Source organism: Pezoporus flaviventris, unplaced genomic scaffold (assembly GCF_033815535.1).
Source record: "Pezoporus flaviventris isolate CSIRO_AGI_PZ_B2104156 unplaced genomic scaffold, CSIRO_AGI_Pfla_v1 ptg000002l, whole genome shotgun sequence".
Lineage (NCBI taxonomy): Eukaryota > Metazoa > Chordata > Aves > Psittaciformes > Psittacidae > Pezoporus > Pezoporus flaviventris.
Window position 1 is genome coordinate 6,656,095 of NW_026892550.1, and position 24,648 is coordinate 6,680,742.

Here is a 24,648-nt window from a genome sequence, read left to right on the forward strand (position 1 = left end):
TCATTGACCTACACTGAAGTTCAGAGGTAAAGTAGAGAATACAGTAAACTTCTTCCTTTTCACCCAGGAAATCCATGTCCTGAAGCTGAGAGTTGAGACAATTTAACTGTCAGTCAAATAATGGGAAGTTTAAACAGAAGATGAATACAGTTATATTTGTGTAGAAAAAGAAAAGCTACTTGTGCATGCGAAATTAATCAAGCTTCTTTTAATCATAGGCAGCATTACCTTCTCTCACAAACCCACCTTCTCTTAGTCCAATTCGGAGGAAGGGGAAAGAGAGAGAGGCTGTTGAACAGGCCTCTGTGCCAATGAGCCCTAAAAAGGGTGGTGAAGCAAGTCCAGGTAAGCACGCTTACTCCTGTTAACCCTCCCAACTATCATTCTCACCTGAGTAAGGTTACAGCATAGAGAGAAGAAATAAAACTGAGTAACTGGTTTTCTGAAGTTTTGGTTTAAAAAGGCTGGCAGACCCACTGTCAGAAGTTCTTTTTCAGTACTGCTTTGCAGGAAAGGCAGCTGTAGGTGAGGGCTTCCTTACTGGTTTGGTTTTCAGTAAAATTAACTGTGCTTTTCCAAAGCAAGGTACTGCTAAATCCTTTTATTTACTGCTTTTCTCAATCTACTCATCTGTTGACTACAATTAAGAAGTAGTTTTTGCAAGTATTTTACTGAGGAATATGAAATTTGCTCTGCACCTTTTGGCAGGAGTAGCTTCTGTTGCTCCTGGAAACAAGATTCTGAATCTTGAAAACTTTGTTTTTCCTTAATAATGAATGAAAGGAATGGGTGTTAATTCTGTTTAATAAATTGTACTTGTACTCAATAGTAAGCCCCCTGGGTTAATTTGTGTTGTCTCAGAGGGCTAGTTTCTTGGAATGCTAGTTCATATTGCAGTTGTACAACATGCATGTTTGCAGTTTAAAACCTGCATGCAGATTGAAAAATTCATGGTGTCTAGTAATGTTTGAGGGTCCTAGAGAAAGTATGTTGTGCTAATCTATGATATACTTTTAAGCTCCTAGGCAAACTGATGCTGCTGGGCCTGTTCCAACAAGTAAATCATCTTCAGTAGGAAGCTTTTATCATCTTCCATCATATCTGAAGTTATATGATGTCTTGAAAGCAACCCATGCTAATTATAAGGTACTACATGATCTCAGATGATTGAATTAAAGTGTGGTTGGGCAATCATTTTATTTCTTTTAAATATGGCTCTGCTTGTATTGAGACTCATTTGTTTGCCTGTGTAAACAGTTTATATACACACACACATGCAGACAAAATCACAGCCACCAGGAATAAAAACAAACAGAAAACCCAAACAAATCCCTCTGATAGGCATTGTCACCCTGTTCTTGTTTCTCTGCTGGCTAATGCTGGTACCAAATGACCTTTTGCTGGCTTGGCAATGCCAAATAGATCCCAGTGTCTGTTTCTCTCTGCAGTTTATTCCAGGATTGGTAAACTTTTTCCTTATTAGTTCAGGTGACAGAAGATGCATTCCCTGGGGGCTTGGTGATCTGATTTGCATGCTTCAGGGGGTGTATTCTTATTACACTTACTGTGTTTGAGAAATGCATTATCCCTTCTCTGCTGCTTGTCAACATCCTAGGCCTTTCCAGGTGCTGTCACTTCCTCAAGCTAGAAGGTCCTTTTTTCTTAGTCAAAATGAAGTCTTATTTTCTAGCCGTTCATAAGGGAGCCTAAACTGTCAGTGGCATTTATCAAACCATGCTGAATTTTTAGGCAAAAGATCTTTTTGTGTCAATGCCCACTTTTGTAATTTTTATCTCCTGAAGTAATGGTTAATAGAAAGTGTGATTTTACTTTTTGGGACCAGGTTACTTTGGATCTCCAAAACAGTAATGAAAAGTTTGGATGTTTCTTACGGTCTGCCTTGGATGTTCTGTCTCAAATCTTGGAACTTGCTACTCTTCAAGACATTGGGAAGGTATGAGATCTGTGTGTTCTTTCTTTTGTAGTTAAATTTTCCAGTATCTCTGTCCTTGTTGGCGAAAACCCACATATTGATTTTAAAATTGGTGCTATTGTGAGAGACAGCAGTCCTAGAAGTGCTGCGCTACCACAGTGTTGGGTAGAGTGCTAAAGCAGATTTTCCAGGTTAAATTGCTGTAGTTGAGAAGTGGCGTAATCTTTTACTGTTTAAATTTCATGTGGAGGTTTTTCTTACCAGGAAAATGGCTTGCCTTCAGTCATCCTTACTCTATTAATATGTTTAAATATACTCTTGTTAAATATACAAAATGTCAGAAAGCATACTGCTCCCATTCCTCTCCTGTGTCTTGATATGTTTTTGTTCCTTAACTGTGGTGCTGTGAATTGTGGTGCTTTAAGATTAGGAGGCAGATCTTGCATTCTTTTATTCCTTTGCACACCCCCATGATTTCCCTTAAATTATTGTAGTTTTAGTTAGTAAAACAACCTGTGTTGTTGTCCAGTTTTCATAGTAATGCTGCATGTGATAAAATAAAAAGGCAACTAGGTTCACTTATCTTCTGCTTTTCTAGTGTGTCGAAGAAATTTTGGGATACCTAAAATCGTGTTTCAACAGAGAGCCGACAATGGCAACAGTTTGTGTGCAGCAGGTAAGGAGGTAACTATTTTGTGTGTTACTGGGAGGTTAATCCTGATGTCCTGAGGTTATCAGTTGGACACTAAGACTTTGCACATTCTTTTAAGGGAAGTAATGTGAGGAAACTGTAGCCCAGGTGGAGCAAACAGAGCGTGTTTTCTTTAATTTTTCATTGCTTGTTCTGAAACTTGATATTGTCTGAATAATGTAATTTCTTGAGCTGCTTCCAATTCAGAGAACTGTTTTAGCTAATGCTCAGAAAACCACGTTGTTTCCTACCTTGCCAAATATGTTCTGTAGGCAGTTAACTACATTAAAACCAAGGCAAATAAGTCAAAAGAACTGCCTTACTGATGGCTTCCAGTTAAATGTTTGAGTTCAAGTCATCAAAGCTTAGTTTTGGTGGGAGGTGAGCATTAGTAGACTATTGAGATGTCACATGGAAATAGCTTAAGTCATGAAAACAGTCATATCTTTTTGGGTGAGGTGTGGATTGTTTTTTTTCCATCTTTTTTCTCTTTTATCCACAGTTTGCAACTTTAACCTTTCCTCTTAAGTCCTTTGGGAAGATGAGGAGTCAACTTGGTTTGTTTGTCCCTCCTTTTCCTGAAATGTTAACTTTTTTTTTTCCCTTCCAATTTTCTTCTCTAGTTATTGAAAACATTGTTTGGGACAAATCTGGCTTCTCAGTATGATGGCTTGTCTTCAAACCCCAACAAAGCTCAAGGCAAAGCTCAACGCTTAGGTTCTTCGAATTTGAGACCTGGTCTCTATCATTATTGCTTCATGGCACCATACACACATTTTACACAGGCCCTTGCTGATGCTAGTCTGAGGAACATGGTTCAGGCTGAGCAAGAACACGATGCTTCAGGGTAACTTTTTTCCCTTATGATATAATGTTAGCTTGAACTAGAATCTCTTTTTATTGTTTTTCATAAATGCAAGTATCATAGGGGAGCTAAGTAACTTGAAATTGCAGTATTGTGTGTTATTTCTCCTGTAGACTTAAGAAAAGTAATTTGTCGTGGCAGTGGCATCCTGAATGGAACACTGTATTGATGATCTCTAATGAGTTTTACAAATCAAAGCTAAATTGTTAAAATGGGTATTACGCAAGGTTTTTAAAAAGCATAATAGTTTTAAATGCTTGTATTCAAAACTATTTAGTTTGGTCATTAGAGCAAATGGCCTTAAAAGAAAGGCAAAGGATGGCTAACCAAAGACCAGAAACTTTCTCTGCTACATGTTTGTCCACAAATCTCTGTGATCTGATAAAAGTGTACTGTAAGTTGTCTGTGTTCTTTCATTTTTACTAAGAATCTTGAAACAGTCAAGTAGACAAAAGTTGGCATTGGTAAAACAATATGCATCAAAGGAGAGTGTGTTTGTACCCCCATTTTTCTTAATGCTAATGGGTTTTTGTTTGTTTTTTATGACAGATGGTTTGATGTGCTGCAAAAAGTTTCTACACAACTGAAAACTAGCATTACCAGTGCAGCAAAACATCGTGCTGATAAGGTACTTGTATCTGTGTACTCCTGAAAGTGCTGTACCTTAGATTTAAAACATTTTGCCTCCTTTAAAACATAATTTGGTTTTTAACCAGAGACGTGTTCAGATGTTAGATTACTTTAAAATCTCTCTATTACAGAATGCTATTCACAATCACATTCGTTTATTTGAACCCCTTGTCATAAAAGCATTGAAACAATATACCACAACAACATCGGTCCAGCTGCAGAGACAAGTTCTAGACTTGCTTGCTCAACTGGTTCAGCTACGAGTTAACTACTGTCTTCTGGATTCAGATCAGGTTGGTACCTCACCACTTGGGGAAACTTGTAGTACTGATATCTCACCCATAGGCTTCATATTTACAGCAAAGATACTTGCAGCAGTCCAATCATTGTACTATAGGTGAAAGCAAAGACTTACAGGAGGGAGAGATTCAAATTCTGCCCTCTTCCCACCGCCAGCCGCAGAGAGCTTCACATTTCTGATTTCTGTATTGCATGGAAATTACTTTCTAAGCTTTCCAACAACTATTTAAGAGCTGTTCATCAGATTGAATTATTAAGAATAAGATGATGTGGACAATACAATGTGGTGTTAAAACTTAATTTACAAATAGAAGTACCATCTTTCTGTATTAAGAATATGCATGTTACCTGACTGAGAAGGTTATACTTAACAATATACAGACTATAGGTAAAATGTGGCGTATGTTCATGCAAATTATTCTAAGCTCTAACATCAAGAAGATTCTCAGTATCTTCTGTAACTGTAGGGGGAACACTTCATAAGTGTTAGAATTAACTATATGTGATGATTGATGCCTGTCTTTTGCTCTTTCCAAAATATACACTTTTGTAATTGTCAGAATTATTTCAATGAAAATTAATGTCTCTCTATTTTTTGTATACTTTATTCTCTTTTTAGGTGTTTATTGGATTTGTCCTAAAGCAGTTTGAATACATTGAAGTAGGACAGTTCAGGTATGAAATTAATAAAGATCCTTTGAACACTATGTGTTTAAACTGTCTGGAGCATGTAGTGATTTGTTTTGCTGGTTCTGCCTGAGAAAGGCAGAGTTACCATCTGGGCAATGCGCTTGTTGATTCCCTGGTTCCAGTGGCAGCCCTTTCAGATGATACGGGGCTGAAGAAGTCAGGAAGTGTGTGTGTGGTGGGGGGTAGAAATCTTAAGCTATGTTGTTCTGTTTCTCCATTTAGCATTGTAAAACCATTCTTTTGGGACCCTCAACAAGCTATGCTTTCTGGAATCAGCACTTCATCACTAGGTTTCAGTTACTGTAGGGAGAGCTACTTCTTCCTATTGTGGAGTCAGTGTGAATCACTATGCATTCTGATCCCCTCATACGTTTTGTATAGTACCTAATAGATCATGAGCAATGCAATAGAGTTTTTACTGTCAGCTGTTCAGTTTTCTTTCTCACACTTGAGCTTTTATGAACAGATGAGGGGTTTTTTTTGGTCTGTGAATCTCCTACAGTAATAATCCAATGTGTGTTATGTGCATTAGGTAGTGTGTTACAAAACTAGTAACTGTGTGCCAGCACACTGTAATGGTCACAGCTTGAAAGAAATCCCTTGGGGGATAAAAAACCCCAACGTAATAAAGAGCAAGGCACAAAACTTGCAGAAATACTGTATGAAAATAGAACAACGCATTCTTAAAAACAGTGGAAAAAGATTAGTTTTTACTGAATGGAGTTGTGCAATTCAGACTTAACACTTTTCATTTTTTGTTTTCAGGGAGTCTGAGGCAATTATTCCTAATATCTTTTTTTTCCTGGTGTTGCTGTCTTATGAGCGGTATCATTCCAAACAGATAATCGGAATTCCTAAGATCATTCAGCTGTGTGATGGTATTATGGCCAGTGGGAGGAAAGCTGTTACACATGGTAATGAAAAGAAGAAAGCACCAACCCTTGTTAGTAATAGTTCAGGAGTAAAACCAGTATTGAATAATAAGCTATAGAAAACTGTAATCACATTGATTATTCCAGAATACACTGGAATTTGAATTCTTTAATGCATAAGTCTCCTTCAGGAAGCTTATTGTACCCTACTAATGCTGCTACCCTATATTTTGCATAGCACATAATAGCGACAAAGCTTTTATTTGAAACTTTATTAGGTAGTAAGTTTATAACACAGCACCATGCTAAAAGCTTTGATTTTAATTTTTAGTCCCTTTCACTTTCCTTCCACTTTTGGTCTTTAACTAGAAGCATCTTTCTCATAATTTACAGTGATTCTGCTAAGAAATACTTTATAAAAATATCTGTAGTTTAGCTCTATGAGAATGGGCAAATATGTCCATAATATAAATTTTCTACTAGAAATAATAAGATAGACATCATTATGCATGATAATTTTGGTGGGGTTTTATTGCTTTGGGTTTTGTTTCTGTTTTTTTGGGGGGGTTGTGGGCAAAACTTTAATGAACAAAAGCACAGTTTAGTAGCTGAACTGTACAACAAAACACTGCTCAAGAGCGACTTGTCTCATGTTGGAAAACCAAATCTCATTTCAGCAATACCAGCTCTGCAACCCATTGTTCATGATCTCTTTGTGTTAAGAGGAACAAATAAAGCTGATGCTGGAAAAGAGTTGGAAACACAAAAAGAAGTGGTCGTGTCAATGCTGCTGAGACTTATACAGTACCATCAGGTATGAGGGGAAAATGCCCTTGTTTATGGCCTATAAAAGGGTAACCTTGCTGTGCTAAAAATGCTTCAGGCAATTTTAATGACTTCATATACAAAACTTGAATAGCTGGATTCTGTGTGTGATCTTTCCTTATAGAGAGTATGCAAAGTTTTTTTTGGCATAGGGAAGGGTTCTGCACTGCAAATCAGTATTTCAAGTTAAATAACATGTCTGTGGGATTTTATAATCAGGTCATGGTAACAAAGCACTGAAAAGCTCCAGTTAGGATTGTGGTCTTAGTTGTGTCGCAGATTGAATAAACAGAAGATCAGTAGGAAAGTTGAAATAAATTAGGATTCAATGAACTTGAAAGAATGGGGGTAAAATTAGAAGAGAGGACAGAATTAAAAGTATGAAACATGCTGCCCAGAGATGATTTAGGTATTGCTGTACAATACCAGTATTTTCAATTAACACTGTAAAATATGAATTATTTCAGTAAGGTAATGAAACTGGTAGCTAGACAATTATTGACATTTACTACTTTGCCCCAGACCTCGTGGGTCTGGAAAACATGTTTCTGCCTTGTAGGAGTATAGGAATTACTTTCTCAATACACTTTGTTTAGAAGAAAAACATAAAGGTAATTTTAAGAGAAGTGACATGACGAGCATGGCATCTTACTGCTTATTCGTGTGCTTAACAGTTTTCCTTCCATCATGTGAAAAAGCATATGCTAATGTAAGCAGTGTATTTTCTGAGAACACTTGGAAAAAAGTACATCTTGTCAAAATAATTTGTTAGGAACTGCATGTTCAGATTGGGGTAATTTTGTGTATCCACATTTTCTTTTGAATGTGTAGTTTTATAATCATAAAATGACTAATATAACTATATGATGACACCCTGTAGACACATGATATGAAATAGTGATTAACTTTGTGTTACATAAGGTACTGCAGTTGCAAGCAGATTCTCTTCTGACACACTTAACCTATTAAAGACCACCCATGCACTGCTCTTCCCACACCATCCCATTTGTAGTTCTTGTTCTGTCCCATTCTGCTGGTGCAGTATGTATAAATCAACCCCTGGGCAGTTCTGTTCTTCCCTAGCTGTGACTGGGGTGTTCTGCAGTCATGTCTCTGTAACTTCTGAGGCTCCAAGAGCTGCAACCTTTAACTTGTTTCTGTTATGACTGTAGCTACCATCCATGGAGCTCCAAAGTCAAGTTATTCAGCCCAGAATCACTTTTATCTCCTCTCTTATGAGAAAGCTTTCAGGGAAGCAAATCATCTGGTGATCTCTTTTTAATTGTCTGTGTTTTTGAATCTGAACTACTTGAATTCTTTTACAAGTGCTCCATCTAACTGGTTTTCTGAACCAGTTTCCTTTGGCCTGTCTGTCCTTGAAAGTGAGGTCTCTCTAACTCTCAAACTAGTAATACATTCAATTACTAGAACTGGTCTTTGCTGTTGGTGTCCTCCATTTTATCCTCTCCTATAAACTTTTATATGAAAGTGACATATCCCAGGTGAATGAGCTCCATAAAAATGTCTGTTTTGTTTCCTTGACCAAATTTAAACTTTTTTGAGCTAGAATGAAGAAAAACGTATACATCTAGGAAATGTTCTTTCTCCCATCTTTGTTGAGTATGCAATATGGCGCTTAGATACAGTATCCTATTTGCAGTTGTTTGAGCAGTCTTTTGACAAATCCTTTTTAAAAGGATCAATAAAGCTTTTTTATTTTTATTTTTTAATTTATAAAAGCAATTAGAAAATTCTTAAACAAAAAGGCATAATTAAGAAGAAGCTTTTGACCTGAAAATGGGTTTTAAGTGTGTTGTGTGATTTCTCATGTGGGTTTTCTTTTCTTTTTGGCAAATGGATGAAACAGTAAATATTTTTCCCATGACAGTATTACTCAAATGTTTCCTGTTAGTGTGTGGGTGTTTACTTGCATTCTTTTGGACTTTTCCTCAGGTGCTAGAAATGTTCATCTTGGTATTGCAACAGTGTCATAAAGAAAATGAAGACAAATGGAAAAGACTGTCCCGGCAAATAGCTGACATTATTCTCCCAATGCTTGCAAAACAGCAGGTTATTTTATGCATTTTTTAAATCTATAAACATATAAACCAGTTGTTGTAATCTGTGTATGCATCAATAGTGGCTTTTATATATGAAAAAACAATTACTGCAAGGTAAAGTATTTGAAGTGATGGTCATATTTAAATCATAGAATCATAGAATAGTTAGGGTTGTAAAAGACCTTAAGATCATCTAGTTCCAACCCCACTTCCATGGGCAGAGACACTTCACACTAAACCATGTCACCCAAAGCTCTAACCCGGCCCTGAACATTGCCAGGGACGAAGCATTCACAACTTCCTTAGGCAGCACGTTCCAGTGCCTCACCACCCTTACAATAAACAACTTCCTCTTTAATATAAACTTCCCCTGTTTAAGTTTGAACCCGTTTACCCCTTGTTCTACCACTACAATCCCTAATGAAGAGTCCTTCCCCAGCATCCTTATAGGCCCCCTTCAGATACTGGAAGGCTGCTATGAGCATGAAGTATGTGCAGTATCTTCAAGGCTGTTTCCATAGGAAGGTCATTCTACTTCTCTTACATATATGATGATATCAGAGCACTTTCTAAATGGTGTGAAGATTCTCCCATGTTTCTACAATGTCAAAATTATTTTTTTGTAATTGCAGTTGGATCTAATTACATTTTTTTTTCTTGATGAAGAGGGTGGAAAGATGTAGTCTGAAACTGCTTTAATAAACCGTAGAATCATGGAATAGTTAAGATTGAAAGAGACCTCTAGATATTGTCTTATCCTCAAACCAGGATCTACTGGAGCAGGTTGCTAAGGACCATGTGTAGTCAAGTTGTGACAGGCTCTAAGGATGGAGCCTCTGTAACCTCTCTGTGCATCCTCTTCCAGTGTCTGAGCATCCTTACAGGCAGAAAACAAACAAACTCCCTGTATTTAAATCACATTTCCGGTGTTTTACCTAGTATCTATTGCTTTTCATCCTGATACTGGATACCACTGATAAGATTCTGGCTCGCTCTTGTGTACTTTAGTTGTCTCCTCCTTCCACTTCACCTGGTCATATACTTTTACATGTTGATAAAGATCACCCTGAGCCTTCTCCAGGCTGAACAATGGCAGGTGCCCCTTGTATGGCAGATGCTCCAAGCAAATGTAACCATCCATGTGGCTTTCTGCTGGACTCCCTCCAGCATGTGCCTGTGTCTCTTGCTGTCTTTGATACACCTTTCCTGGAGTTAAAAACCACTTACTTCAAGGATAAAAAGTAAAATTAGTGAAATTGTGCCCTTAGTGCTCTTTACCCTATGATGGCAGATGCCCACTCCCATGAGGACATCTCATGGTTGGGGAGAGTAGGCTTTCATAGCTTTACCTTTCATAGCTTTTGGTTGCTCTGAATTTTGTACTTTAAAGGACAGCTTCCTTACACACAGGATGTCATAGAAATGTTGTGTTGCACTTACCTTAAGTGGATAGTTACAAATTAGTTTTGTGTTTTTCTTTAACAGATGCATATAGACTCTCATGATGCTCTGGGAGTATTGAACACTTTGTTTGAAATTTTGGCTCCTTCGTCCCTTCGCCCTGTGGACATGCTTTTAAGGAGTATGTTCATTACTCCTAAAACAATGGTAAGCAGTTCCTTCCAGAAGAGAGAATCTGGTGTCTTTCATACAAAACCATAAAGTATGCTTCTTAATTTGCAACATGGTGTTAAAGTGCCAGCCCCAGATTTTAGGAAATAATTGGTTAGAACTAATATGATTTACCAACTGGGAATACTTCATACAGGAATGTTCTGCTTATGCATTATTTGGCTTCATTTTCTATTTTGTTGATCAGGAATGTAGAGAAACATACTGTTGTAGCAAAATCTAGAATACAATTCCACAGGTAAGTCAAATTTTTCTCATACAAGTATTAGTACTGTTTCTGTAGTTGAGAGATTGTTTAACAAAGTGAGCATGAGCTTGACAGTTATCACAAGAATAGCATTTTTGAAGACCTGAACATAAAAGTGCTTGCTCCATTCTCGAAAGTATCTAATTTTATACAACAGTTGATGAAATTGAATACTTTTGAAGTTAAACAACACCACACAGAATGTATTTAAAAAATTGTCTTCTGCACTCTTGTGTTTGTGTTAGGCATCAGTGAGCACTGTCCAGCTATGGATTTCTGGAATTTTGGCTATCCTTAGAGTTTTGATTTCACAGTCGACAGAAGACATCGTTCTCTCCCGTATACAAGAGCTTTCCTTCTCGCCGTATTTGATTTCATGTCAAACAATCAACAGACTGAGACATGGAGAAAATAACATATCCGCACCAGAGGATCGCACTGAGGTTAAACAGGCTAAATACCTGCCTGAAGAGACATTTTCTAGGTATGTTGTCTTTTGACTAACTTAAGGGAAAGATTAAGGTTTCAGAGAAATCACAATATTAACTGGGATTGTTTATATCACAATAATAACCCAGATCAAATACGTAATTATTGAAATGCTTGTGATCATCTCTCCATACTTGCAGCATCATATTTGGTTGAGGTCAGCCTGTTCTGTAGCATTTAATTTAGCATCCTATTTAGGATGAATAGACAAAGACTGAGTTTCGTGGGCAAACCTCATCTTATTCTGGAGGGTGTTGCATTGATGGTTTTTCTGTTGATTGTACACATGCTTTTTCAAGGTTTTTATTACAACTGGTTGGCATTCTACTGGAAGATATTGTTACTAAACAATTGAAAGTGGACATGAATGAGCAGCAACATACTTTCTACTGCCAGGAGCTGGGCACACTGCTTATGTGCTTAATACATATCTTCAAATCAGGTAACACTAAGCATTGCCTTCTGTTGTAGCATGCAGTGGCAGAGTGGGTTTTCAGTTCTGAGACAGTTGTTGAATGTGAGGAGTATGTGTTGCTGAAGATGCTCTACCCTACTCAGTCTAAAGAACCTCCCAAACTTTGTGCTTGTGCATATGGGGCACATTTTTCACATTTCTTGTATGTGGACCAAATGTAACTAGTGACTTTCATCTCTCCTTTTAACCTATTTTCCTAATTTTTTAAATTCTTTCTTTTCTGTGACTGTCCTTTTTGCCTTCTGATTTTCAGCCTGCAGTTGAAATCCAGCAGTATTGGATTACAGTAGTTGGCTGCAATTTAAAAGGTCTTGGCACAAGTCCCTGGTTCTTCATAGACTTCCTTGTAGATATGGGACAAGGGACTCTGCAATCCATAGCTTGTAAAATGGGAGTTACAGTACCTCACTACATAGCACATGGAAATAATTAAAAAGTGCATACAGAATACTGTTGTTGGACATTTAACATAATTCTGTGTTCTACTGTATCCCAAAAACTTCTGATTTCTTTTCAAGATCTTCTTATAGAGTTCAGTTATGAAGCCCTTTCTTGAGGGGAGAGAAACCTCTAAGCTCTGTTCCTGTCATTGCTTCCAGCTGCTTCTTGCAAACATAAGTATCGTAGGTGTAAACTTAAAAGAAGGTTCTGTTAGAAATGTCTTGGGTTCTCTGTAAAAGCTCAAAGCTTCTGCATTGCTTTGATCTAACTTCCAGTAGCTTTATTCCTTGTAGTTTTCAGCAATGGTGACAGGTAGAAAAGTGAACAGGAAACCGACTGAATTGTGTTGTGGCAGCTGTGGTGGATGAGGTTTTCTTTAGACCAGTGAAATCAGAAAATGAAGCTGATTGAAGGTGATTGAAAGCGGGGAAGTTCTTCCACAGTGGGAGCTGGGGTACCAGAAAAGGAAGGCTCTGCTAATTCTGCTCTAGCAGCTTCCAAGCTGTACTGTGAGTCTTCCCAGGAGCTATATGTAAATTTCCATGCAAAATTAAAATTAAATATTAAAATACTCATGCAGAGCACTTGGGATATGTGTCTTGCATGATCTCTAGAAATGAATTTCATGTAAGATCCAAATCAACTCCAAGTAATACTAATAATGTAGTTACCTTACACGGTGTGACAGCGTAGAAGGAAAGTTGTTCAGACACCTGGGCTGTATTTTCATGGTGTAGCATTTTTTTAAGGTTTAGGCTTATGGTTAACTAAGTGTGTGGCTTTTTAGTACTTGTTTTCAGTTAATACCTCTAATTTGTTTCTTTTTAAGTTATAATCTCCTAACTACAAGTGCAGTTTATAGCAATTTGTGTCTGGGAACATGGATTAAGCTGCTTATAAATAGTGTCATAAACACTATTCTACTTGGATGTTTTGTCTTCTTGCCCATTATAGTTTTCTCAAAATGGGAACATTGCTGACTCCTATGTATTCAACTACAGAAGCTACCAGATTAGAAACCAAGATTTTCAATGTACTGTTTTGAAGTTGGTAGAAATAAAAGGCATGGAGTGAAAAGATGAGCCTGCAGCACCTTCATGACTGTAGACAGTCACTAGATGGTGCTATTACTACAGTTACAGGAAAGTGGACTGGTAATAGCACTGTGGAACCCCGAGTAAGTGGAACCCGAGTTTTGAGACTTAGTTATTTTTCTCATTCTTTGCTATTTGCGTAGCATATTTACCAGTCCTGAGGCAGCTTAAACTGGTCCACATGACTGTGCAATTTACAGCTTCATTTTTCTGTATATCTTGCAAGGCAAGCAAACAGCACTACAGTTCTTCATTATTCTGATTACCTCTTGCTTTCTAACTGGTTCTGAATAAACTTTTTTCCCTCTGGTCTCATCTTCTCATAGAAGCTCAAAAGGTTCTGTGTCTTCAGAAAACTTTAAGTTTGTCCATCTTCCTTTTACCCACCCTTCCTTTGGCATATGAATAACAAAATCAGCAAGTCAGAAAGCAAAATGTAGCTTTTGTGCTGAATATTCAGTGTGCAGGGCAGTGACTTTCTCCAGTTAAAAGCATTTACTGTTTTCACTTTGGAAATTGGATAGAAGGGTATCAGTTTAGTTTCAGTTAAATGTATTTGGGAAGCCATCATCTGAAGTTGGATATGTGTAAGTGATCTTCCTCAGCATATAGAATAGGAGTTACAGGATGGTTCTTAATTAGAACTTCTATGTTTTACCTTATAAATGACACAAAAAACCAACCCAGAAGCCCTGGTCTATGATCAGTAATTTAAAATTTGGTAAATGCTTTCATGTATCAGAAACTTTTTTTAGTATATGACAGAAAAAGAGGTGAGAAGCTTCATTACAATTCTAGTCTATGTAAAGCATTATTTATCGAGTCTGGAAGTTGGTCATAACTGGTTTACACACTGCTCTTGGGCAAACTCCATGACTTGCCTTAGATTTGTAAAACCGCTTAGGATATGCATTTCTTCCAGGAATGACAGTGGCTTATGACACAAGATTTTTATTCTCAGGTTGCTTTGAATAATTTTAGAACTTCAGAACACAGACTAGAGCACAGTTACTCTAACATGCTTGTATTGTTTTCAGGGATGTTTAGAAGAATTACAGCTGCAGCCACCAGACTTTTTACAGGAGATGGATCTGATGGTAGCTTCTATACCCTTGAAAGTTTGAGTGACCTTGTCCAGTCCATGATTCCCACACATCCTTCTTTAGTTCTCCTCTGGTGTCAAATCTTGCTGCTTGTCAATTATACCAACTACAACTGGTGGTCAGAAGTGCATCAAACCCCAAAGTAAGACTTGATTTTGATCCCTAGTAGTAGTAGTGTGTCATATTTGATAAAATTACATTAAAACAGTCTAAGATTTTACTGCTAACCCTGCCAGCCCTTTGAATAGTACTATTTGGATTCTGAAATAGATCTGCATTTACTTTACATGTATCCATATTGTCTGTTCCAATATCAGTATGTCTTTCCAACTAAGGAAATGTGTTCTGCACTTGGTTGTACTCAAAAGAACTGCTAGGTAATTTGTCTACTTTTAAGGCAAGAAAATGTCATCCGAGTACTGCTTTTAATTAAAATTGTTGAAATAACTATGGCAAAATATTCAGTATTTCATATTTCAGTGGAGACTTTGTATTTCACCTTCTAGCAAATAACCAGCCAGTGCGGATGATATACACTGTTGTGTTTATGAAAATACAATCTAATCAGTATAACTATAGTTATAGTTATATCTGTTCTCAGTGGGTCTGTTCTCAATTCTATCAAAATATAGTATCAGTACCAGCACCATCCTGATTCGTTAGCATCAAGCATGGTAGTAACCTCACTTAGTGTTAGTTGTCTGAAATGTGGAGGTACGGTCTAAAGAAAGTGTTCTTTTGGCCTGAAGTTAGTTCATTTGTCAGGCATTGGAATGATTTGTCCTCTGGGGTTAAGGACAGCCCTATGTGGGTGGGTATCCCTCTGTGTTAACTGTAGAGGGAGATTAACAGCTGATTAGAGAGACATTTCTGATACTTGTGCAGTGAATGTTAGGGAGGCCTGGTCATGCTCTAGGAGTGAATCAGTGCTTGCCCAAATGTGACATTTTTGCCTCAGTTCAACTTCATGATATGAAACAATATTATTCTAATTTGAGGAAACATGGAATTACCAGGTTTATGAGCAAAGCAGGACAACTAAAATGGCTATTGTTCTATTTATTGCAGTTATCTTCTTTGATTTGCCAATATTGCCTCTATTTTTTTCTTGCTTGGGCATCACTGTCAATCTGACACTAAGGACTAAGTGCTCAAGAGCACTGGTTTGGCTTGAGAAGAAAATACATTATTAGGTTGTCATCTTACCAGGGATACAATAACCCATGTTTTTCTTTTAAATAACTTTAGTTCTTCAGGTATTCTTCACACTGTCCAAGGCAGTAATAAACACAGGATAAAAAAGTGGTGCTGAAGTTGTTAGGAAGTAAACAGCTGATGGAAAGCAAAAGTGTCTACTTCAAAGCAGTTTCATGTTTGAATGAAGTTTGTAAGAAAAGAAATACTATGTAAAGACATTGGTAGGGTATTCCAAGCAATTTGATTGATAAGGTTTCAGTAGCCACAGTAATAAAGTGTAGTCATAAAATAGTAACAAAATATAATGCGCTTCTTTCAGGAGACACAGTCTTTCTACTACTAAATTGCTTAGCCCTCACATATCTGGAGACAGTGATGAATCAGATTCAGAATCTAAACGTGGCATGTGCAACCGAGAGATAGTCAGAAGAGGAGCACTCATTCTTTTCTGTGACTATGTTGTAAGTTTTGAATTATGAATTTCATACTTAGTTTTATCGTGCTGACAGTCTTTTATTGCTGATGTGCATGCATTAAGTGCATCTGTCTGGTTTATTAGTAAAAAATAAAGACTTGTGAAATATTCTGTTTTTAGGTGGTGCTTCTGTAAGCTTAGTAATGACTTTGGCATTTTATTTCTATTCTAAACTGAGAATACTTTTGGGTTATAAGGGATACCTGGTAGGTAATAGAATTATCTGCTGAGTATCACTTGGGTGGCATGGTTTAGTGTGAGGTTTCCCTGCCCATGGCAGGGGGGGTTGGAACTGGATGATCTAAAGGTCCTTTCCAACCCAAACTATTCTATGATTCTATGATCATTGCTTACTTGGGAAATGCTGGGAGTAGCATTGGACTTCCCAGCATCTGTAGCAGTGTCTAGGAGACAACAGGTTTCTGTCTATACCTTAAGAGGAGAGGTTTTACCCTGACACTGAAGAAGCACTTCAAGTACTAATGGATGATCAGTCCCCAAAGTCAGCCTACAGGTAGCTCAAAACCCCTCCAAAACCTCTTAACTGGGTGTCAGCATCACTTAGCTAGCTCTACAGATCTTTTCATGTTGTACTGCACTGTTTATTGATATACAGATAGCCTCCATAGGTTTAATATTCATTATCAACAGGTCTCTTTGGATTTACTTCCCAGAAATTATTCATACTGTGTTTAAAGCCAGTAGTAATAAGTCTTTAAAACGAAGCCGAAACAGATATCACATTTTACAACATGACTGTGTGTGCACATGTTTATTTCAAACAGCATTTCATTAAAAGTAGCATCTTTGAATTGACCTTATCAATTCACTTTTCTAACCTAAAATTTTAGTGTCTTAAGCCTAAATTTCCACATTCATTATGAGTTACTTAATTTGCAACAAGATCAAAAGCATTTGGGAAAATTGTCATGTAAAAATAATGATGGCCAGGTTGGACAGGGCTTTGAGCATCCTAGTCTTGTGGAGGGTGTCCCTGCCCGTAGCAGGGAGTTGGGACTAGATGGTCATAGAATCATTTAGGTTGGAAAAGATCTTGCAAGATCATCAAGTCCAGATCTTTAAGGCCCCTTCCAACCCAAACCATTCTATGATATCAATATTTTAGAATAGCCATCAGAATTATATATGAAAAAATGTACATTGTGTCTGATAAAACTTTTTAGTAATTATATGCTTAATATGGGTATTACTGGAATCAGATTTTAATTTTTTTCCCCTTTAGTGTCAAAACCTACATGATTCAGAACACTTGACCTGGCTTATTGTGAATCACGTTCAAGACTTGATTAATCTGTCCCATGAGCCTCCAGTACAAGACTTTATTAGTGCTGTTCACAGGAACTCAGCAGCTAGTGGTCTCTTCATCCAGGCCATTCAATCACGATGTGAGAATCTTGCAGCTGTAAGTTTAACTCTTTGCCTTTAAAGAATAGAGTGACTTATATTTAGCATATGTTTAATTGATAAGTATGCAAATCCTGACATTTCTGGGTCATTTATCAACTTCCAAATTTATTTTTAAAGTTACTTCATTAAAAATGCCAACCTCAAACCTTATAATGTGCTAGCAACCATAGCATCAGGTGTGTTCCATCTATCAAATCTATGATTTCAACTAGAGTTGATTATACTGATCAAAACTATAACTTTCATGTTTGAATTCAGTACCTTGTAAGGCATAAGTAACAAACTACTAACTACAGATGCAGGACAGGAACCAGCCCACCTTCATAGGCCCTAACAACATGAAAATGGTTTACAAGCTCATTCCTTCCCCGTTGATCTGCCCCACAAGTCATAGCCTCTTGATGAAGGAAATACTGCTTTAGAAATGCAGTATTGTTTCTGGTGATTATTTTAGTCTTTAAATTAAAAGTGGGAAAGACTTTATAGGGGTGTAAGGTTGTATGCATCCCTATTAATCTTTGGAACACACTGTTATTTGCTGGACTTCCTCTAGAGCTAGTGGTGGGAGATGCTACCATGCCCTGAGTAGCCTGGTGATGTTTCCTGTCTCTTCCCATTGTCTGTGCAAATCTAGTGCAACCACATTAGTGCTTTAGGCCTGTGAGTGAAACACTTTAAAGTTAGGTGAGATGAATCTGAGGTTCAATGTCTGAGAGCTGGTAGAATGAGCTAAACTAAATATGTTTGAATGGAAGGTTTAGTGATTCTATGAAATGTTTGGTGATACCAGAAAAGTCAGTAAGATATTAAAATAGCTGATATTTACAGTCTGCTCTAAACCAAGGTTGGTTCCACTAGTCAAACTAGCTTGTCTCTGTCCCTTTACATTACTGGTGCTGAATTGGTGCTCATGTTTCAGAAAATAAATCTTTGTACCCCTTTTGAATCCTGAGCAGCTATTGTATTGCTGTTCTTATGATTTAACCATGTGCCCAAAAAATCCCTAGTGCTTATCTGGGTTTCTATACTATCTCTTGTCTTCACTATGCTCACGTTCCTGTATTCTTCCAACAAGAGTTCAAGCTGCTCACTGTTCTTGAGGGTTTCTCCAATTCCACTTAAGTCTCTCTAGCTTTTTTCCCCTAAAAGTTTTGCTCCCTATGTTTTGCTTACTTTTTGGAAGAGTAAGCTTTTGCAGTTAAACATCAAAGAACTTAGTGTTCACATTGAATAACCCAGTAACTCAAACCTGTTCTTATCTGGAAGATTATATTGATCAGCTAGTTGTCTGCTACAGTTTTTTCTAAATGCCTTTCCCTTTAGCCTTTGTATTGCAATTGATCACTTCCTTATGTCTGTTTTTCTGTTTTGTTTCAACATCTAGCCCACAACTCTGAAGAAGACTTTACAGTGCTTAGAGGGAATACATCTCAGCCAGTCTGGGGCCGTCTTAACATTATATGTTGATAAGCTTCTGTGTACTCCATTCCGTGTGCTTGCTCGCATGGTTGACACACTGGCTTGCCGTCGGGTAGAAATGCTTTTGGCTGCAACTTTACAGGTAAAGATAAACATGTGAATTTGTAGATAAGATTGGGCAGTGCTAGAAATATAAGCAAGTGTAATGATTCAAGGTAAATCAAGATATGATGATGTTAAAGTGATTTTGTTGGAGAAGAAATTTATTTAACATATAGGTTCATGAACGTTTGTTTCCCTTCATCTGCCTTCATAGTTTTCGAAATCTGTTCAAGGAATCTGTGGGTATTTTACTTATTTCTGTATATAATTCTTGTGACTCTTTCCTATAGAACAGCATTACTCAGTTGCCAGTTGAAGAACTGGATAGAATTCAGGAATACCTTCAAAACAGTGGATTAGCAACAAGGTAAGTAATACCAATATGTGTTAAAATGCTAGACTAAGAAATATTCTAATACTAATTGAGTTAACTCTTTTTTCCTACATTTGGGTGTCAAATATAAAATAATTGGTCCATTTTGGAGATAAAACAGGAGTAAAATCTCTCAGGAGATACAGACATGTTTTGGTACAAGGGTAGTTGTGTTTGGCTGAGTTGAATTTGCAGTATTACTTCAGAAGTAAGCCCAAGCTAAAGGCTTGAAGGCACCAGGTTGTCTTTCTGCATCCCAGTGAATGTTTAACTTTTAAGAAAGAACAGTTCCTTGAGGAAAAAAAATACATTACCGAAAACAACTTATATTTTCCTCAGACTTTTGCAGGATTTTGTCCAAGCTGGGTGGGCTGTTTTTTTTGTTTGCTTGTTTTGGTTTTTTTTTCCATACAACTGTGTTAAAGTTTTTAACTGTTCAGTCTCCCACCTGTTTAACTGCTGTTACAAAAAGGAGCAAATTCCATTATTTTTAAAACTTTTATTTACTGTTGGAAAAAGCTTTATTTATTCTTAGTCCCCTTGATATCATTGCTGTTTGAGGTTAATATCTGTTGCCTGAAATAACAAGTAAAGGAAAAGAATCTAAAGTCGAAGACTGCAGTAGATTGAAAGTAATGTGCATTCCTAGCTAACATTTGATAGGTCTTGGAACGTATTTGTCTTCAGTCAAATAATCTGTACACTACCTTTTATTCTTCTTACTTGTTAAAAAGATTTACTGTATAATGAAAACCTCAATTTGCTTTTTATGCTTAAGCATGTACAAACTTTAAGTCTTTGTAGCTGATGATGCCGAGTTTATTTCTTGGCTACTGATAGCTGTCATATGATGTAGTTCTGCATCATATGACGACACATATCCAACAAAGAACTTCAGATCCTCCTGTTTTCCTTTACCAGGATTAGAGTTGGCTCACTGGATATCTTTCTAATTTTAAATCATTTACAAAACTGAGTAAGTTAGCTCTCTGCTGATGTGTTCTTCTATTTTCAGACATCAAAGGCTTTACTCGCTCTTGGATAGGTTTCGTCTTATGGTAGCACCAGGCACAACTAGTCCTTCACCTCTGGTTACCTCACACCCACTAGATGGAGAAGACCAACCAGCTTTAGAGAATGTAATTCTAGACAAAGTAAGGTTATGTTTAGAAAGACTGGCTAAAAGTGCCTTGGCTGTAAACAAGCTTTGCTAATTACAAAATACTTAAATACAGCTTATTTTTACTGTGCCGTTAATGCTCTCAGAATTGTCAATGAAACCCAAATATAGATCAGTGAATGATTTCATATGTTTTGGCTGACTGTTGAACTTAATATGAATAATTAGTGCATGCATAGATGTTTATGTTGACAGTGCTGTGAAAAACTGTCAAGTCTTGGTTTTTTGCATAATTTTGATGGAAGGATTTGTATAAGGTTCAGTAGAGACTGACATATACCCTTGGTATTTGCTGCAGTGATAGATTTTATTAATTTGATCAAAACTGTTGGTTGCTCCTTAGATATTAAGCATTACTTCTCAGTTTCCACTTCTCAGCTTTACATTACTTCCAGAGAACAATCATGACTACTTAACTGCTTCTCTCTTTTGTGGGGCCTGTATCTTCCTTTTTTTCTGGTTGTCCCATGGCACAGATAATTTCTCTTTTTCATTCCTTCATGTTCTACTGTGATATACAGTAATAGGAAACGTATGTAACTTTGTCCTCAAATTAACCAAAAAAATCTCCTTTCTCTATAACTGTAAATGCTGCACAAAGGAAGTAGGTTTTGTATGTTTCCTATACAACCCCTACATAGGCCATAAAACCATAACTACCTCAGATTGGAAGGGATGCATAGGGATCATCCAGTCCAACTCCCTGTTCCTTGCAGGGCTACCTAAAACTAAACCATATAACTGAGAGCATTGTCCAGATGCTCCTCAACCTCCAGCAGGCATCACCAAATTCAGGGTTATGAGAAGGAAACCACAGAAAACTGGTAACTGAGCCTTTTTATATTCCTTAGTTAAATCAGTTAACTAATTAACTAATTCTTGTGTACTCATCACTGATAATTTAAGGAGTAAATTTGCAGTGATGTGTGATGGTCTTCCTTTATTTCAGTGAGTTTTAAAAGATAGATGTTATCTTCATCTCTCATATATTTGAATCTGAGTACTTTTCCTTGGATTCTTTGCTATTACCAGTATGTGTGTGTGACTATGGAGTATTTCAATTTTTTTCGTAGGTAATCTCCTCAACTTTAGGATCCTAATGCATACACCTGTGCTATATGTTAAGCTTATTTTTTGTTGTTTTCTGTCCAGACTCTTAGAGAAATAGACCACTTGCCAGTGAACATCCATCAGTCTAGTTTAAGATGGTCCATTTGCCAATTGTCTGTTCATTAATGTCTTTGACATTAATGTGGCCTAGTGGTCTCTTAAATGGGCCGTGATTCAGTGCCAGTGAGCAGTTCTCCCCCTGCCCCTATAAACTGTTAATTATTTTCTGAAAACAAATATGTAATAAATTTCTTTAATTATTGAAGGACTGGTATGTGTCACTGGTGAGGTCGCAGTGTTGTGTCAAGTCTGACTCGGCACTACTAGAAGGCGCAGAACTGGTACATAGGATTCCTCAGCCTGATCTGAACTCCTTTATGACCAGCAAGGTAATTTCTTTATCAGATGAAACACAGTCAGATGAAGAGGATGCAATTACTTTTAATGTTCTTCATTGATAATATTAATAGATTATGTTCTTAAATGTAAACACTTCCAGTGTATCTAATACCGGTAGTTCAGTCCTTGAATTTCACTTCATTTTGGAAACTAAAATAGTAGATATGTTTTGTTTCTGTGTCTAGCAGTGCTGCTCATAGTAACTTTCTAGTAGCACGCGTTGGGTGTGTCAGTGGAAGTGAAAGTTAGTGTATTACAATCACAAACATCCAGTTCTACCATTTTATATAATCTCATTTTGCCATACAGTCTCTTACAAGAGCAGATGGTTCTGTAACCTTTTACATACCTGTGCTAGATGACTTGCAATATGAAGGTAACAGGCCACAGATAGTAATCTGGTGTAAAGGGCAACTTGCATTATTGCTTTGTTTTTTAGTAATTTATTTTGTTCAAATTCTGTGCATTACACTTGCTACTGGTATACAGAAATAATAATGGGAAACTGTTTAGAAACATTATTTGTTTGAAAACTTACTAGTTGGAAGATTCTTTGTATATAGGTCATCTTTAAGCTTATTCACATACTTAAATAAAATTAAATTAAAATTTGGAATAAGCATAGAGTTTTCTTTCCAGAACAATAGTGTTTGGAATTTAAATGTAGAACAAATATGACTTTAATTATGGAATTGTTACACCACATTAGAGCAGAGGTCATAATAACAAGTTAATTAATAAACTGTTAATTTACCAGCATATTAGTATGCCAAAATAGTACTGTTGTATACTTAGCTTCTCTTTAAAAGCAATTTCTTTACTTTTTATTTACTATTTGACTTCAGGAATTCAACCTAAGCTTGTTGGCACCTTGTTTAAGTGTTGGCATGAATGAAATCTCAAGAGACCAAAAGAGCAGCTTCTTTGAAACAGCTCGGAGGGTAACTCTGGATCATGTGTCTACCACTGTACAGAACCTTCCAGCCAACCACCAGGTTTTTCAGCCACTATTGCCAACTGAGCCATCAGCCTACTGGAAAAAACTAAGTGATATCTTTGGTAATAGAAATAACAGTCTTTTTAAGTTTATTCTCTCCTCTGCAAAGGTACTTTACAGATGTCTTGTGAATACATGAACTTATTATTTTTTAAAAAATCAAGATATTTGCATTAAAGTGCTTAGGAAATAAGTCTGAAAAATATTTATTGAGGGGAAAAAAACCTCAAACTGCTAGATTTCATGCAGTCTTATTTTATAGGAGATGAGGCGATGTATCAGTCTATGATGACACTTTGTCGTGCACTGGCTCAGTATTTGTTGTTACTCTCAAAACTACCAGCTGGTCTCCGTGTTCCTCCTGACAAAGAGGACGATATCCTGAAATTCGTAGTGATGTCAGTAGAGGTAAGAAACTACAGCATAATTAAGGTGTCATGAAATGTTGGGAGCGGGAACAACTTTGACTTACACTGGTCACCATTAAGTAACATTTGATCTGGGCAACTTTCTTGTCTTAAGTGTAGAAATTTCTTCTAGTGCTAGTAAATCAGATGGACTTTCAGGACAAGGGTAGCTGTTGACAAGAAGTTGATTGACTGATGGGATGATCTTGGCATTTGGGAGAGTGGCCCTGCACTGATCTGTGGGAGACTGAATAAACAGTGTATAATGCTCATCTTTTTTTTTTTTATACTTAAAAGAAATTCTGTTCTCTCAGGAAAACAAATCAGTTCAACTTGCTAATAAAACTCTACATATTGTTGAGTAAAAACCACCATCAAACACCTTTAGTTGTAAGTTCTCTTGTGACAATTTGCTGTTAATGGGAAATTTTTATTTTTGCCCAGGCACTTTCATGGCGTTTAATGCATGACCAGATTCCATTAAGTGTAGATCTTCAAGCTGCTCTGGATTGTTGCTGTCTGACATTACAGCAACTCAGCCTCTGGAATTTATTGGCTTCTGCAGCAAATGTGACATACGCTTGCTCCTTAATTAATTGCATTAGATTTATCGTAGAAGCAGGTGAGTCCTATTTAAACAGCTATGAGAAAATTTTCTTAATAAATTGTCAGTCATCACTGATGAAATTCCAGGTGTCTGAAATATTCCTTCTGAGTCCTTTTAAATTATTTTGTTGACAGATTTATTTTTACTACTTTTAATTGCTCATTTAAAACTTTGTGTTTACTGTTGAACTTGGCAGATGCCTTGGAGATGTTAAATACTTGACTCTTATGTGGCTTTGAGGAGAAAAAGGGAATATGAGAGATGTAATGGCTGTATCTTTTCAATATTTTTGTCTTAATTTAGTTGCTGTTGAACCTGGCAATCAACTTCTTAGTCCTGAAAGAAAGAAGAATACTTCAAAAGGCTTAAGTGAGGGTGAAGTTGATTCAAACGCACAGAGTAAGTAAATGGTGATTTTTTCACTGTTGCCTTAAACTTGTACTGTAGAAATACTTGTAGATACCCTTTCTATTATTATTTTTTCAACAAGATTTCATCTAAAACCTTATTTTTATTTGATGTTTATTAACTATGCACTGATGTATTTTTAACAGGTACAGTTGTTTTTTTCTTGAGAGTTAAATATTACTGCAGATTTTTCTTGGGG

At 36.8% G+C, this 24,648-nt stretch overlaps 1 protein-coding gene across 2 annotated transcripts in view; it reads left to right on the top strand.

Annotated features, from left to right (window-relative positions):
* HTT (huntingtin) overlaps window positions 1-24,648 on the top strand; it is an 84,139-nt gene that overhangs the window by 39,931 nt on the left and 19,560 nt on the right. For both annotated transcript variants that reach the window (XM_061467797.1, XM_061467804.1), the window contains 25 exons: window positions 219-345; window positions 1,019-1,146; window positions 1,844-1,954; window positions 2,532-2,609; window positions 3,248-3,471; window positions 4,039-4,117; window positions 4,251-4,412; window positions 5,039-5,094; window positions 5,875-6,023; window positions 6,659-6,795; window positions 8,760-8,876; window positions 10,352-10,474; window positions 10,991-11,229; window positions 11,534-11,676; window positions 14,282-14,489; window positions 15,864-16,005; window positions 17,263-17,442; window positions 18,832-19,008; window positions 19,259-19,335; window positions 20,357-20,495; window positions 21,898-22,020; window positions 22,876-23,089; window positions 23,290-23,435; window positions 23,879-24,056; window positions 24,345-24,440. In XM_061467797.1, coding sequence (XP_061323781.1) covers window positions 219-345; window positions 1,019-1,146; window positions 1,844-1,954; window positions 2,532-2,609; window positions 3,248-3,471; window positions 4,039-4,117; window positions 4,251-4,412; window positions 5,039-5,094; window positions 5,875-6,023; window positions 6,659-6,795; window positions 8,760-8,876; window positions 10,352-10,474; window positions 10,991-11,229; window positions 11,534-11,676; window positions 14,282-14,489; window positions 15,864-16,005; window positions 17,263-17,442; window positions 18,832-19,008; window positions 19,259-19,335; window positions 20,357-20,495; window positions 21,898-22,020; window positions 22,876-23,089; window positions 23,290-23,435; window positions 23,879-24,056; window positions 24,345-24,440 — 3,553 coding nt within the window. The remainder of the gene's footprint in view (window positions 1-218; window positions 346-1,018; window positions 1,147-1,843; window positions 1,955-2,531; window positions 2,610-3,247; window positions 3,472-4,038; window positions 4,118-4,250; window positions 4,413-5,038; window positions 5,095-5,874; window positions 6,024-6,658; window positions 6,796-8,759; window positions 8,877-10,351; window positions 10,475-10,990; window positions 11,230-11,533; window positions 11,677-14,281; window positions 14,490-15,863; window positions 16,006-17,262; window positions 17,443-18,831; window positions 19,009-19,258; window positions 19,336-20,356; window positions 20,496-21,897; window positions 22,021-22,875; window positions 23,090-23,289; window positions 23,436-23,878; window positions 24,057-24,344; window positions 24,441-24,648) is intronic.